The 16,553-nt window shown below is 23.3% G+C and overlaps 5 protein-coding genes across 5 annotated transcripts; 2 read left to right on the forward strand and 3 right to left on the reverse strand. All coding sequences in view use genetic code 6, as the record gives it.

The window, feature by feature from the left end:
• Positions 1-5: 5 nt before the first annotated feature.
• On the reverse strand, positions 6-1,074 carry TTHERM_00194380 (hypothetical protein). Its single transcript, XM_001017191.2, has 4 exons — positions 740-1,074; positions 589-657; positions 341-529; positions 6-279 (listed from the first exon to the last, which is right to left on the reverse strand). The coding sequence occupies exons 1-4, from the start codon at positions 950-952 to the stop codon at positions 178-180; spliced, it is 573 nt and encodes a 190-aa protein (XP_001017191.2). The 5' UTR covers positions 953-1,074; the 3' UTR covers positions 6-177.
• Positions 1,075-1,340: 266 nt separating this feature from the next.
• TTHERM_00194390 (transmembrane protein, putative) lies at positions 1,341-2,968 on the reverse strand (the record flags this gene model as incomplete). The annotated part of the gene is made up of 2 exons (XM_001017192.3): positions 1,341-1,889; positions 1,994-2,968. The coding sequence occupies 2 exons, from the start codon at positions 2,966-2,968 to the stop codon at positions 1,341-1,343; spliced, it is 1,524 nt and encodes a 507-aa protein (XP_001017192.2).
• Positions 2,969-3,640: 672 nt separating this feature from the next.
• On the forward strand, positions 3,641-4,046 carry TTHERM_00194400 (hypothetical protein; the record flags this gene model as incomplete). Its single annotated transcript, XM_001017193.2, has 4 exons — positions 3,641-3,659; positions 3,715-3,798; positions 3,865-3,942; positions 4,003-4,046. 4 exons carry the CDS (start codon positions 3,641-3,643, stop codon positions 4,044-4,046), a joined length of 225 nt encoding a protein of 74 aa, XP_001017193.2.
• A 1,060-nt stretch (positions 4,047-5,106) lies between these two features.
• Positions 5,107-12,923, reverse strand: TTHERM_00194410 (EF-hand pair protein; the record flags this gene model as incomplete). The annotated part of the gene is made up of 17 exons (XM_001017194.2): positions 5,107-5,265; positions 5,322-5,663; positions 5,729-6,039; positions 6,102-7,098; positions 7,149-7,575; positions 7,632-8,084; positions 8,141-8,282; positions 8,340-9,007; positions 9,062-9,431; positions 9,491-9,648; positions 9,710-10,060; positions 10,121-10,427; positions 10,485-10,783; positions 10,838-11,523; positions 11,725-11,923; positions 12,048-12,694; positions 12,807-12,923. The coding sequence occupies 17 exons, from the start codon at positions 12,921-12,923 to the stop codon at positions 5,107-5,109; spliced, it is 6,633 nt and encodes a 2,210-aa protein (XP_001017194.2).
• Positions 12,924-14,914: 1,991 nt separating this feature from the next.
• Positions 14,915-16,405, forward strand: TTHERM_00194420 (tetratricopeptide repeat protein; the record flags this gene model as incomplete). Its single annotated transcript, XM_001017195.1, has 1 exon — positions 14,915-16,405. One exon carries the CDS (start codon positions 14,915-14,917, stop codon positions 16,403-16,405), a length of 1,491 nt encoding a protein of 496 aa, XP_001017195.1.
• Positions 16,406-16,553: the final 148 nt, after the last annotated feature.

A 16,553-nucleotide genomic window follows, 5' to 3' on the forward strand; every position in this document is an offset into this window, starting at 1 on the left:
GAATTTATATTATAAATCATGATAAAAATGAATTCTATAAATAAGTTATATGCATGTATGCGAAATTCATATTTATAATAATATTAAGTTAAATCTAAAAACTAATCCAATTGCCTTAGTTAATGTATTATAAATTATATAGAATTTGTCTCTCATTAATTTAATTTATTCACTCACTCACTCTGCACATGGCTTGATCTTAGCCTTGAAATTTTTTAATTAAGTCTTTCTCATATTTAGCTCATTTTCATTTTTTATTTCCTTAAAACCCAATACTTACTTTAAAATAATATTTTAGAAAAAAAATTGATTTTTAAATCAAAGTCAAAAATATACATACCATTTATTTTAAAGCTTAAAATCTAGAAAGATCTCTCACACGAATATACTCGTTATCAAACAAAAATTCATCTACTAGTCTTCCTTCTTCTTATTTTGGATCATCTTAGTATTTTAAAGCTAAATTTATTGTACTTCCTTTAATAGAATAATTCAATTTTTAAATAAAGTCTCTATATTCTTCAAATTCCTTCATATCATTTATAAAACATTATTTTTTTTTCTTTGCAAACATTCATCAAAATTTACATCAAATTCTTTTGGTAAAGGAGCGTCATATACTGGAAAACTTATGTGAATAGGATGTATTCTTGATATCTATTTTATATTTAGTATTTAAAATAATTTAAAAAAAACAAATTTATGCGATTTTCTTGTTAAATAGAACTAAATATTCTACAATATTGGGAGTTTTCATATTTATATTTCCGAATTTAAAGTAATTCTGATCAAAGTAGCTAAATGTCAAAATTATAAAAATTGTCTTTGCTCCTATTCTCCCAAATGAAGCTAATTATTTTATATCTCTTTGAAGTAGATACAAATTTTCTTCATAATAGGTTCTCATAAATCTAGGAAAGTATGGAAGCAATCTTTTATAGTCAAACTGCATGTTTAAAATAATAACTTAGAATGTAAAAAAGGAGAACAAATGATTGAAATTGTATAAAAATTAAATTTTTAGTTGTTTTTTGATTACATCACATTAATTATTTAATTTTATCAAAAAATAAGTAAATTTTCTAATTATTTTTAATATAATTCTCAAATAAAATGAAAAATTAAGTATAATGTTAAGAAAATCTCTAAAGATATATATATCTGACAGATTTATATAAATATAAATAAAACTTTGTTGCAATCAACAATAAAAGTTTTTATGAACTTTTTTATAAAAAATTGACATTCATTATATTTTTAGTGAAAATAATTAGTTTGTATTTTATTTATTCAAATACATTTTTAAAAGCTCAAAAAATTTTATTATTTTAAAAGATGTTTCAAAACTCTTCATAAAGTTCTTGTTGAAATTAATTTGATTTATCCTATAATTTTTTATCTTGTTTAGAATATTTTTAATTGTAGTCTTTAATAATACTTGAAAGGTTCACAGGTTTAGGTGATATTATTCTAGAGTAAATGTTATTTACTTTTTCTTCGTTCATTAGAGAAAGTTGCTGCTTTTCAAATGTATTTAAAAGCTAAATTTGATTCTTATTATTGCATTGTAGCATATCACAAGACTTGGAATTATGAACTCCATTATCCTATATCACAGGTGACTTAGATTTTGATGAAGATACATTTCTTTGTGATTAAAATGAAATATTTGTTAGAGATTCTTATGTTTTCAAAGCATCAGAAATCAAATTTTAGTAGTTTGTATATTTTTAAATTTCATTAATAGAGTAAAGTTAAAATACCCATCCGACAAGTAGGATGATCCCTAAAAATAATCCAGGCATCAAAATTAAATATAAAAAATTATTTATTTTATTAGAAAGCAAATTGTAGCAGCTCTCATTTTACAAAATATTTTATTCATCTACCTTTATTTTAAACAATAATTTTATGCTTACAGAAAAAGTAATTAATTTAAATTAAGTTGAATTTTTCAGAAAATTTATATTTTAATTAACAAAAAAATTAATACCTTGCGAAATAAATAGAAATTTGAAGAGGAGCAAATGTTTGAGCATTCCCAGTTGTTTTCTAAGAATTGAATTGTTTATATTGATTGCGAATTGACCTATTTTATTGCATAATCACATTAAAGAAGACTTTTAAATCCCTAAGAACTAATTACTGCGAAAGGATATTATTTTTAAAATGAATCTACATTTTCTAATTAAATTTAACATGGGCACTACGAACTGCAAAATAAAGTAGAGGCTAGATTATAATCTTTTAAAAGATCTTAACTCCAAAATAAACTAAAATTATTTTCACACTTTAGCGTTTAATCTAGCTTGGAAGAAGACTTATTGACAGAAATAATACTCTCAAATACTCCTGCAGATACTGAAGATAATACGATCAAGCATACAATTACTATTAATGAGATTGTATGAAAAAGCATAAGTGGTATTTTATCAAGTTTTCTTATTTAAAATGTACTTATTAATATAATTAAAGATGACAAAAAAATCTAAATGTGAAATTGATTTTCAATAAAATTAGGGAGATGCCCTCTCCAGCCTCTTCCACCATATTCTAGTATGTATATCGAAATTATAATTACTAATAATGAAAAAATCATGCTCAGATATTAAACTACTTTTATAATTTTTATGCCATATTAAATAGTAAATGTGTCTTCATTTTTCTAAAAAAAAATATCGTATTCATCTATTTGTTTTTATTATTCTTTTGCAACTATTGCTTGTTGCTACTTTTAGTCTTCTAAATTAGGATATTCGATGTTCATCTCTGCTTTTGTCTAATTTTGAAAAATCTACTACGATTTTACTTTCTTTAACTCTTTAATTAATTACTGTATTAATTTATTCTTATTATAAAAAATACCATATAGATTGATAGATAGCTAATATTAAAAAATATTCTTGTAACCAACTAGAACTTTTATAATAAGAATATATTCTGCAATTTATATATTAATTAAATTCATGTTAAATTAATTCAAAAAAAATAAACTGAAGATTAGGTTTACAATCAAGATAATAAAAAAACGCATTATTTATTTTTATTCGTGACTCGGATTATAATATTCAACGAATTGAGTGAAAGTTAATTTGTATTATCATATAATAAAAAATTTAATGAGGGATATTTAAAAAATTAGCATTAAATAATCATTAACTTTTTATAAAAAATAATATTTGTTAATAATTAAAAAATTCAAAAATTTTTTATATTTTCACAAAATATTTTTGTGATTATTTAAATAATAAAATGGATGGATATATTTCATATAATTTCTTTTATGAGGTTAGAAATATTTGTTTTATAAAATTTAATTTTTAATCAAATTTATTATTAAATATTAAGAAAAATTAAATTGGAAAAATATTTTGAAAGTAAAATATTATTTTCTATTAAGTTATCAGGAAAAATATGGGCTACAGATCAGAAAAGTATTGTTTGAACAGCTTTCTTCTATCATTCTTATAAATATATGATTATATATTTTGAGAATAATTAATTAGTTGCTTAGAGACTCTTTTTAATACTTGATGAAAATAAAAGATATTCTTGAAGAATTTAAGAGCTTAATAATCAATTAATTGCTTCAAATTTTATTTAGATAAATCAAAAAAAAACATAATAAATCCTCGTTAAAATGGACATTGAAAGATTAGGTAACTATTAAAAAATGCAAAAAATTAAAGGCTAAATATTTTTTATCTCAACTAGGTATTGATAAAATTAAAACCAAGCAAACCAAAGTTAACCGTCTCTAAAAGATGGAAGAAGAGTTAGAGTTCAATGAAAAAATTGGTAAAAATAACTATATACAATAATTTAATAGCAACTAAAAGCAAATTTGTTTTTTATGAATTTTAGATAACTTGCAATCATTAAATTTAGTTTTAGAAAGATACTCTGAATATATCAAGAAATCCTCTAAGTACAATACAAATAGTAAAATTATTTTCATATGATTTTTCTCTTTATTTTTCATATTTTTTTCAAATAAAATAGTTAATCGTGCCATAAATGATGATTTCGATGATTCTTTAATATGAAAAATTTAGAAAAAATGAAATATTCTTAATAAATCTTGTAAATATTTTCTATATTTTACCTATGCGTAATTCATTTAAGTCATTGATTCATTGTTTTTTTACTTTCACTCCTAAATAAATTATTTATTTATTCACTCATTTCTATTTTGTTAAACTTCTTTATCCTTTGATAGATCATATAAAAAATAAATCTTCTGATTTTTACCGATATTTACGAATGCTTTCCAAATTGCACTAAAAAGAAATATAATTCATAATGGAAAAAAACATTAGATTAATTAATCATATCATAATTATGGAATAATCAATCAACTAAAAAATAAAAAATTATTAAAAATGGTTTTACATTAATTAATCTAAGATTATAATAGATTTAAAAATTTTAAAGAAATTTTAATTATTGTTTTCTATCTATTTAAAAAGTTAATAATTTAATATCAATCTTTTTATGTTAATGCTATTAAGAAATTACTTTGTAAATATAATTCCAACCAAAGCGATACTTTTTGATTTAATAAATTGATAATTATTAAATTATTGATTAATTAAGTATTAAAGAATTTAGTTTATTTTTTAAATAATCATTTCAAAACAAATTATTTTATATTTTAATAGTAAGAATTTTTGTAATTAATTACTTAATTTTAAGCTTTAAATAATTTTTTATTTCGTTCATTTTTATTTTTGTTTTCAGTTTTTAAAAACTATTTTCTTTTTTAATTTGATCTTATATTTAATAATAGTTTCTTGACTAATATCTCCAAAGTAAATAATTTTATTTTGAATAGAGTTTGCTTTTTTTTTTAGTTTGATTAAAATTATATATTTTTTAAATATATTTCGAGGTTGACTAACTAGTTAAAATTAATTCTATATAGATTTGACTATCATACATACAGAAGTAATATACAAGTTAAGTTTATAAGTACACAGTTTTGTATTTTAAAATATTAATTAGCTGTATTTATATTTATGAGTTAATTAATTTTGTTGTTTCAAAAATTTATTATTTTATTTTGTTTCTTTATTGTGAATAACAAAAGTTTCAGAAAAATTTTTTTCATTTTCTGCTTGGCACTTTCTTTAGAGTGCTATTTCCCTATCCAGCAGCTTGGAATTTGTTTAGAGAACCAGATCTTTTACTTTCTTCAAGTTCTCCTATTCTTCTGTTAAGTCTTTGCACTTGAACATCGAATTGCTCTTTAGCGAATTTTAATTCCTATAAGAAAAATAATTGCTTAATAAATTAAATGATAATTAATTATTAATGATTACTTTATTATCTCTTTCAATGTTATATAATTAATCGATGAGATTTTATTCTTCTCTTCTCTATTTATCTAACTTGTCTTTTAAGTCTTTAATTAAAAGATCTTTTTCTAGTATAATGTTTTGCTTTAAGTCATCTGGATGAATCTTAGTTTGAGAAAGGGAATCAATTTGATTATTTAATTTTAAGTTATGGATCTTAAGCTCCTTTAATTATTCTTCTAACTTAGTCTTTTCTTCTTTGACTTTCTTTAATTCTAATTCTTTAGTTCTTAAATGTTGATTTAGAGTATTCTTTTCATCTTCAAGTTCGAATATCATATCTTTAAGCTCACTCACGGCTTCTGCCTATTTTTTATAAAAAAGCATTCAATTTATAAAATTTTTTAATAAAAAAACAAATAAAAAATTACTTATTGACTTTGATTCTGTCCAGAACTTTGTCTGTGTAAAGGAGTCATTTCTAAACCTGTTTTATTCATTTACTTCTTAAGTTATGTTTCAAGAGACTTGCATTGTTCAGACTTTAGATTCAATTATTTCTAAATCTTATCTTTTTCATCCTTGATATTGCTTAATTAAGCTTTAAGCATATCATTTCTCTTCTAAAGATCTTCTTAAATTTTATTAGAGGCTTGTATAGTAGAAGCTGGTCCGAACTTCTCTTTAGTAGCTTATGGCTTGAATCCATCGCTTCTGTCAATATTAGGAATATCTCCCTTTCCTATAAATATAAAAATAATTTAATTAATAAAAAGTTGAATAATTTAGATAATTTTTTTTTACCTTTAACGTCAACATCTATTTGCTACTCTGATTAGATCTCAGTTGAATTGACATTGTTAATTAAATAAAACAATTTAATTATATTCAGAGGCTACTAGTCTCCACTTAGAGTTGACTTCATTCCTTGGGAGGTTGTTGCTTAAACAGGCTTTGTCAATAAATTATAATCTTCTTGTCTTATCTTTAAATCATATTTATCGAATAGCTTTTTTAAATTTCCAACTGTAATATTTCCACTTTATTTTTCTTAGCTATTCTTTAATTCTTAGATTAAATTAAATGATGGATTTTCCTTTACAAATCTTCTTATTTGGAAGGCAACATCTTCTGCATTTTAGAAATCAGATTTTTTATATGGCTTAAGGAAGTTTTCTTCATCAAATAAGTCATCAGATTTTAATCCCTGCTTTTTGATAAATTCAATCTTTTCTAAGAGTTCTTTCTTTTCAACTTCTAACTTTTTAAGAGTTTCAAGTACTTTTTCTTTTTCAGCCTTCTCTTTATTTAAAAGCTTTTTCATATCTATCACAGCAATATTTTAACTCTCTGATTCTACCCTTCCTCCTAATTTAATTTTTTCTTTTTAAGATTCCTTGATTGACTTAGATTCTTATATCTGGAGTTAATCGACATCGCTTCTTGTAGATGATAGCTATTGCTTTAATTGTCTGATTGTTTTTATAGCTTCTTTCATTTCCAATTCAAGTTTCTCATTATCTTTCTTTTATTGGTCTACTTTATTGCTTAACTCTTTATTGTCTTTTTTAACTTACAAAACTTTGTCTCTATATTAATCTTCCTTTTCCAAATTTTGTTCTATTGCCTTCTTATAGTCATTTGCTAAATCAGTTTGTTATCTCTTGATCTCCAAAATATCTTTATCTCTCTTCTTCAAGAGTTTGTCTAAGCTTGCTACTTTAGCCTCAAGTTCTTGTGTTTGATTGTTTCTTCTTTCTAAAATGAGCTCATCTTCTAATTATCTAATCTTTTACTCAAGCTTAAAGAAATTTTAATAAAATATTCTGTATTGTAAATAGATAATTTTACTTCAACTATTTTAGCTTCTAATGTTTTTTGCTTTACTTCAAGGTTGTCCTTCATATTATTCAACTATTCTATTTGTCTATCTTTTTGGTCTAAAGTATTTCCAACATCATCCCAATATTAATTATTATTGAAATGGGAGCTGCTTTAAACAACCATACTTGGATTTTGTGCTGAAATAGAATTAGGTGCAAGATTAATTTAAGCAATCAAACGGCGAATTTCTTAAGAATCTTTTTCTTTTTCGATACGATAGTCTCTCTTCATCTTTTCAATAAGTAAATCTTTTCTTTCTATTTCATGATTTTTATCATCTATTATACTTTGTAGAGTGCTTATAGTCTTTTAAGCAGCCTAAGCTAATTTTTCTCCTTCTTCATTGAAAATTTAAGCTTATTAGACACGTGATGGTTGATATTCGTTATTAGATCTAAATTATATTTTTTAAATAAATTATTAACAAATTTTATAACTATTTTAAATTACCTCTTAATCTAATAATTAAGCTCTTTAAGCTATTTGCTTAACCTATCGTTTTCATCTTTTAACTTCATTTCAATATCCTTAGCTAATTGCAATTATTGTTTTAATTCTGAAATAACCTCTGTTTCCTCTCCACTTTCAATCTTTTGACCTGGTGTCTTTGGTTATGGTGTGTCCTTGTTCATTCTAACGACACCAACCAGTTTATTTGTTTTGCCTGCATCTCTTCTCAATTTTAGTAAGGTTTCCTCCTCTTTGTCTTTAGCCACTTTGTCATTCATAACCATTTCCATAGCTTCTTAATGTTTTTAACGCCAGAACTATTCTCTGTCATTGAATTTTTTGTTGACTTATTCAAGTTCGTTTTCTAATTACTTAACATGCTCTAAATGTTACCTAGTTATTCTTGAGAAATATTCTTCCTTTTCTTTAGCTAATTCTTAGTCTCTCTTAGCCCTATTAAATTATTGTATTAAAATCAAATTAAAATTAACGTTTTTAAAGTAACTTACTTCATTTCTAGAAGTCTCTATTCAGAAACCTGCATAGATAATTCTATAATTCTTTAGTGGAGTTCATCAGGATATTCATTTTAAAGATCTCTTTTGAGTGTGTCGAATTGTTATTCAAGAGCTTCGAAATAATCACACTTAACTGAAATAAAAGTGAAAAGATAAATAAAGATAGATTATGGAAAAAATAAATTATTACTAGCTAATTCATGATTTTCATCTCTAAGTTTCTTATTTTATATTTCTAAATTCATTTTCATTGATGATAATTCATTAATACGAGAGTACATTTCATCTATTTTACTCATGTTGATAGTTGGAAGTATTCTAGATCTTAAATCTGTAATTAAGTCCTCATACTCAGTAATCTTTTAACGTAAAATTTCACGAGTTTCAATGGCATCATCTTTGCTTTCAGCTAATTCATGTTCCAATATTTGCACTTCATATTATTACTTTTCATAGTCATGGATAAGATTATCGTATTTAATATTGGTTTAAGCCTAATTAAACCTTGAAACCATAAGAGAGTGTTAAAGTTTACCAACAACAGCCTTCTCGTCAGATAAAGATTGAAGATCTTTAATTGTTTCATGTAGATGCTCGGTTTCGAATTTCTTTCTCTCTAAGGTAATCAATAAATCCTTGACTTAGTTACTTGAGAACTCATGCAAATCTTTAAGAATTCTATTTTAGCTTCTCAATTCAACATTTTCCTTGAGAACTCTCTTATTTAAATTATGAATTTATTTAGCTCTAAATTTGGTTTCACTTCCTTAAATGATATTTAAATATTTATAATTCAATCTTTGAGCTTCATTGTATTTTTTCATAATACTGAGAATTTCACCTTCTCTCTCATTTAATCTTTTAATACAATATTTATTTAATTATTCAATTTTTATTAAAAATTTTATTTACTGAAGTTGAATTCTTGCATTTTCTTTCTTTGACAAGTTGAGAGAATACATCAAAGTGTCGCATCTATTAAGAAGGTTCTTTTCTTTGATTTCCATTAAACTTATCTTCATTTCCAGACGAGCCTCTTTAGGTAGTGCTTGTATATCTTAGTTTTCAACATTATCATAGCTTGTATGCTACTTTTGCATTTCTTTAATTTTATCACTGATTTTCTTCATTTTTTATATTTTATTTTTCTCAACTGTTGCTTATTTAATGTAGTTCAAAAGCTCATTGTATTCAATGTAGCCATTGCTATCATTATCTATATCACGGAACAATTACTTAATTTATTCATCACTTATATCAACTTTGAGGTTTTCAAATAAGCCTTATTAAAATAAAACATGAAATTCAAATTTAAAACAAGCAAATAAATTCTTATTTTACCTTTAAATTCTTTTAAAGATATTTTTTCATCTCCACTGTTATCAATGTAATTGTATAAATCTTTAATATATTAGCCTTGCTAATGTATAGCTTCATCAATTTTTAAAACTAATTGCTTTTACCAGCTCAACTCCTCTACATTCATTAATATTTATTATCTATTTTTATATTAAATGGTTATAAATTAATTCTTCAAATATCATTAATTTATTTATTTACCTCATGACATCTTATATTATATTTTCAAAGAGTGCGTGGAATTCACTATATGTGATTTTTCCGTCTCCAGAAGTATCAGCAATCTTAAAAACATAATCTACTGTATCAGCTTCTATGTCTTTAATAAGAGATTGCAGAGTAACTAGCATTTCATCCTTAGTAACTTCACCGCTGCGATCTTTATCAAAAGCTTAGAAAGCATCACTAATGCTTAAACCTGCTTGCTACATTTTTTCCCACAAAGTGAAAATTACTTATTCCTATGATTTTCTTATTGTTAGTCCTTATCTCCTCATTTTTCTTGAAAATTCTTTTAAATCAATTTTGTTGTTACCATCGAAGTCCATAAATCTATTATTATAAAAGGAAGATCAATAATTTTCATTTATTAAAATTAATAATATCTCATACCTAAACAGAATTTCTATCTCTTGATTGCTGAAATCTACCTTAAGTTTTCTCATAGCTAGCTAAAATTCTGATGGATTGAGTTCACCATCTCTATTATCATCAATTTAAGCAAATACTTGCATAGGAGAAATATTTTTTTGTTACATTTTCTAAACTAATTTTTGCATTGCTTACTGATATCTCCTAAAGCTTTAGTCTGACATTTCAAGCATTTTCTTGATTAATTCAGTTTCTAGTTGTAACTCAACCATTTCATCTTCCATAATTCTTATCTTAGTGTTTCTCTCATCTAATTCTCTTTCATAATCTAAAATAATTAATTAATAAATACAAAATTAATACGTTTTTGATTGATTAATCTTACTTTTTAATTTTTATATTTAGGAGAGAAGAGCAGTATTCTTTTCCTTTATATTGGCAAGATCATCTTATGATTTTTCAAACTTATTTCTTAAAATGTTGTGCTTAGACTTAGAGACGGAGTTTTAACATTCTTAAAGCAGTACCTTAAGGTAATGGGAAGCCTTCTTCTTCCAGTCTAATAAACTATGAATTTTTTATATAAGCTGTTCTTCTTTATTTCTAAAGTCAACATTCATATTTTTATATGACTCACTGAGCTCGTTGTATTCGTCCTACAAACATGAATACTTTCTTGATATCCTATCAATTTAAAAATTTAAATAAGAATTTTTAATAACGAAAATAATAAATTACTTAATTAAAGTCACGTCTAATTTTGAAATTTTATGTGTTAATTCTGCTATTTTTTATAGTTACAAATTTTTATCATTTTTCATATGAAGTTCATTCATTTTTTTATATTCATTCAGTTCTTCTTTTAATTTTTAAACTTCCGCAGTTTTATCTCCTAATTACGAGTCATAAATTTTAATATTTTCTTTTAACTTTGTTGTTTCTTCATAGTATTTTTCATATAAATTATCTTAAACACGCAGACAATTTTATAGTTGTCTTTTCATTTCTTCAACCTCCATTTCCATATTTTTATATTCTTCTTCCTTTACTTTAAGCATTTTCATACTTTCTAAATTCATAACTTAAAGTTATGCAATTTAATATTTAGCCAAAACTGTATCGAAACCTACTCCAGAGTACAACTCAAAGATATCAGCAGGTATCATTTGTTTGAATTTGAAGCTCTTAACTTGTGAAATATCTTCCCAATCACCAAAAGATCCAGGCATAGGTTAAGGTGGTCTGGCTAAGTTAGACTAGTTTCCTTATAATCTAGCAATTTATTCAGGATTTCCTTGTTACTACTTATCAGCAGGATATCTTCCTCCATTCTTTTTTATTTCTTCGAGTAGTTCGTTAACTTTAGCTAGCATCTATTTGAGCTACTCATTCTAAAATGTAAGATTCTTAATATCATCAGCATTCTTTTAAAAATGCAAAAAAAAAAAAAATTAACCATAAAAAATCAAACAAAATTAAAATATTAATATAACAACTTCTTTCTATCAATAATATTTAATTAGAATTATTTTACAAATAACATAAAAAGTATTGAATTAAATATGATAAATAATCATAATTCATTTCTTTTTTATAAGTCCATTTAATTAACGCAATTAATTTACATAGTGAGAAGCTGGAATATGAGAAGCCATGTATGTACTATCATTTCTAAAGTTGGAATCCCTTTCGTATTATTTTAGTCTTTCTTGTAAGTCCTTAATAATCATATCCTTTTCGTGCATCTTAGAAGAATCTCCATGCATTTTTGTATTAGGAAGCTAATTAATAATATGATCTGCTACATACTGATCTAACTTCTCCCTATAATTTTGATTTAATTTTGTTGTTGAATTTGCTAAATAATTTCATTTTGGATTTCAAAAATATAATCTATGAAAATCTTTTTAAATTTAAAAAATAAATAAAAGCCAAATCTTATAATTACAATTATTCCTTGGTGAGATTTTTATAACGTTCACCTTTAGGACGTTGATCATAGAGGTTAGAGAGAGTTCTCAATCTATTTCTCAATTGAAGACGCTCCGCTTCAAGCTCCTCATTAAGTTTTTCTAAGGTTCTATTTTAAGCCTTATAATCTTCGATTTGATGCATTTCAGCGATTTTAATTTCTTCCAAGTTAAAACCATAATTCTCAGGGACTTGTGCAAGTCTTCTCAAAACTCTATTTTCAGCCAAGATGTTATCCATCTTTTCACTGAGTTGTGAGAACTTTTGTCTCTCAGCTTCTAATTTCTTTTTGTATGAATTCTCAGTTTCATTTTATTCCTTTTAATCTTATTCCCATTTATTTTCATTAAACTCAGGGCCTTCCTATCTCCTCTTCAAATTTTTCAATTCTCTTCTTAAATTTAAAATTTGCTAGTCCTTGCTATTAATTTCTTCCAAATAAGCTTTTATTTGGTTGTTGTAATTAACGTTTTGGTTTTTTAGTATATTAAGCTCTTGGATTGTTTGATCATATTTTGCCTTTTCAAATTCACTGACTTTTTTTTCAGCTTCTTCTATAAGGGCTTTTGTTTTCTATTTTATTCTCTCACCTTAAAGTGCAGCCTCTTAGAATTCATCGCACTCCTGTAAATAGCATTCAATTTAAATTAAATAAAAGAGGATTTATCATTTTTTTAATTTTATGTGTAATATTAAAGTGAAAATTATGAGAGATAATATATTTGAATTAAATTACTTTGCTAAGCTTGATATTTGCATCTTCGAGAGCAATATTTTACTATTTGATTTCCTCATACTTTTCCTTCATAAGCTCAAGCTCTTTCCTGAGCCTGAATACTTCATTGTTACTCATAATCTCAACTGAACAGATTCAAATAATAAATATTATTTAATACTTCTGTTTTATATTTTTTTCTATATAGTTTGATGAGATAGAATTCAATAAGTTAAATAATAAATATTCCTATTTAGAAAAAATTAAATGAATTATTTTTGAAATTTATAAATCCTCTTCATATTTATTCATTGATTCATCCATCTATTTGATCAATATTTATAAAATAATGCAAAAAGAGAATATTTAAATTAAAATGAATGAAGTTTTAATTTGTTAAACATAAGAAATTTTTAAATGTAAATATATATCGATTGACCAAATCAATCAATTTAACCAGCCAGCCAAACATTCAATATCTTTTAAATATTTAATCTGTTAATTATTTTTCATTTTTATTTTTAAAATAAACTAGATTTTTAGCTAAAAATAATTTAAAGTAAAATAATACTTGAAATAAAAAATAGAATTTGCTATTAAATAATATATTTATTAAATCATTAAATAAATTTTTCGTTTTTATTAAAATATTTTCATTTAAAATTTTAAAAAATCTATTTTTTAATATATAAATTTGATTTATTTTAACTTTATTATCATTCTAAAATTAGAATTTATTTTAAAAATGAATATTATTTCATACTATAATTCCTCGATTCATTCAAATGTAACATGCAATTGTAATTAATTAGTTTTAATAATAAAAAAAATTTGTATTCCTTTTTATTCAATTGAGTAAATATTACTGTGGAAATTGAGGAAATAAGGTTTTATTTATTAAAATAGTATTTAAAAATATATTAACTAACTGTAGCTCCTTATCATTCTAATAATAAAACAAAATACATTTTGTTTATTTTATAAAAATGAGAAATCTAACCCAATTAAAATAAAAAAATGTTGTAATGTAAAGTTAAATTTCTTAGTATTAATTAAATTGAAAGCACACTTTTGTTTTATACTTAATTAATACTTAACAAATATTAAAAAAATTTATTTTTCATAGAAGTAAAACTAAACTAAAATGAAATTTTATTATTTTGAATAGACAGCATAATAGATCATATTTTATTGGAAGCTAAATTTAATTTTAATAACTATCCTACAAAGTTTTTTTTTAGAATCTAAATATTTTATTAGTATACCGAATTTGTTAGTTTAAAATAATAATTATTATATTTTTATTTGACATCTGCTTATTTGATTTTATTAAAAACCATAATACATACTTACTTGTATTACTAAATATAAATTGTAATATTATTATCATAATAAATTCTGCATTCTTTCGAGAAACTAAAATTTAAACTGATACTACTACTACTACTGATTATAAAAATTTTTTATAAATTAATTTATTTTTTAGTTTATAAAAGATTTAATTTTTATTGAAATTATTTTTTTTTGGAAAGACACTTCTAAGACAATATATTTTATAATCTCTTTATTTTTATTTTAAGATTTTAATTTGTAAAGCATTTTTTCTTACAACTATAACTATAACCTATTTAATGATTACTTTTATTTACACAAAATAACAAATTAACATTCTAAAAATCAATTCTATTTTTATCTCTTTAGAGTGTAAAATCATTTGTAATTAAAGTTCTAGCTTTTTTCTAAATATTTATTAGAATAAATTTAATAAACATACATAGTAATTTCAATAATTAATTGCTTTTTAAAAATACTATGGAATCATATAGCATTTGTGATGGTAATGTGAATAAATTTCTATTGGTTTACTACTTAATATTGAAAATGACGAAGGAAAAGAATAAATTATAATCTACGCTTTTTCTACTAATGAATAGTGCATAATCACTAAACCTAATCTGATAACTGTATAACGCAATTAAATAAAACTAATTAACTTTTTTAAACTTGAAATAAAAATAAATAGAAACAAATAAATTATAATAAAATAAATAAATCAAAAATTTACAAAAAACAAAAAAGATAACTCAAAAAAAAATATAATATAATATAATTCTAATTACTAATTTAAAATGATCATTAGCAGATTCTTATAGAAGACATTAAATTTTAAAGCTTAAAAAATATTGTATCCAAAGATTTTTAATTACAAATAAAATTAGCAGGTGTGCTTATTTTAGGTGAATAAATTTAGAATTTCTGAAGAAATTCATGATAAATTGGATTTTTTAGAGTGTATTTAAAACTATAAAGATATTCTATAGCATGACGAAAGAGATTTAACTACTTTAAATAACTTAGCAACTCTTTATTTTAACCATTAATGCTACACAGAGGCTCATACACTTTTTGAAAAATGTATTGAAGTAGATCCTACCTTTTCTTCTGCTTATACACATTTAGCTAGGATTTATATAGAGTAGAATTAAATTGATTTAGCAGTAGAACTACTCAATAAAAATATTTCTTACAATAAATAAAGTATTGAAACTATTTTCTTATTGGGATTAATTGATTTAAAACAATAAAAATATGACTTTGGAATTAAGAAGTTATACGAATGCATAAATCTTAATCCTGATCATACAGAAAGCTACCTTCAACTAGGGATAGGTTATCGTAAAATTAAAAATTACTCAAAATCAATCTAATACCTGAATTAGTATTTGAATTTAACATCCGACAAATCTGAAGCTCATTACCAGCTGGCCCTTACTTATGAAGATCAAAACGAATTAAGAGATGCTATCAAATGTTACAAAAAAGCTTTAGAATATAATCCTAATAATTATAAAGCATATAAAAATATTACAATGGCTTACATAGAGCTGAAAAAATTTGATAAAGCAAACAAATATTTAAGTAAAGTACCTAAATAGCTATAAGATGATTTCGATTTTTTATCAGCAACTGGTTATATGCTTGAATAAGATGGTAAGTATGAAGAAGCAGCTGCTTATTATGAATAATTTGGTGAAAAATTTTAAAAAGATTACAAATTTTATTTAAGTTTGGGAAATTGCTATTTAAAAATGGGCTAGTTTGATTTGGCAGAGAATATGTATAGCGAAGGACTGATGCTATCACCTGAATATTTTTATATTGGTCTAGCAGAAGTTTGTGTAGTTAAAAAAAAATATTAATAGGCTATTTAATACTTAGAAAACGCAAGCGATATAGATCCTGATAATAGAGATATTTATTTAAAAATAAGTAAAATTTATGAGGCTTAAGGCCAAATATTTGAAGCAATATAGTATTCTTACTAAGTCATGGAAATTACACCTAATGACTTAGATATTATAATCAGATTATCTTAATTACATCACTAAGATGGTAATGCTGAATTAGCTGCTTAGTTCATGAAAAAAGCCATAGAGTTAGAACCTTCAAATCCTGATTTGTATTATGAATATGGAATATTAATACAAGAATTAGGATTTGACGAAGAAGCAGAGGAATATTTCAAAAAAACTCTTAGTATTAATAACCACTACCCATAGCTATTTAAATTTAGCTAAGAATTAGCTAGAAGAGAGGCTGGTTTAGAATAACCTAATTGATATATCAATATTTTTTTAGTAGAATTTAAATGTTAGTCTTTAGAAAAATAATTCTAATTAAAAGTTTATTTTTAATAGATTTTATTTATTTAGTACTTTATTAGATTAATTAAAGGAATCAATTATAGTTTTTATTTATATAAAATAT

The sequence above is a fragment of the Tetrahymena thermophila genome (genome assembly GCF_000189635.1).
Source record: "Tetrahymena thermophila SB210 genomic scaffold scf_8254617, whole genome shotgun sequence".
NCBI classification, from domain to species: domain Eukaryota; phylum Ciliophora; class Oligohymenophorea; order Hymenostomatida; family Tetrahymenidae; genus Tetrahymena; species Tetrahymena thermophila.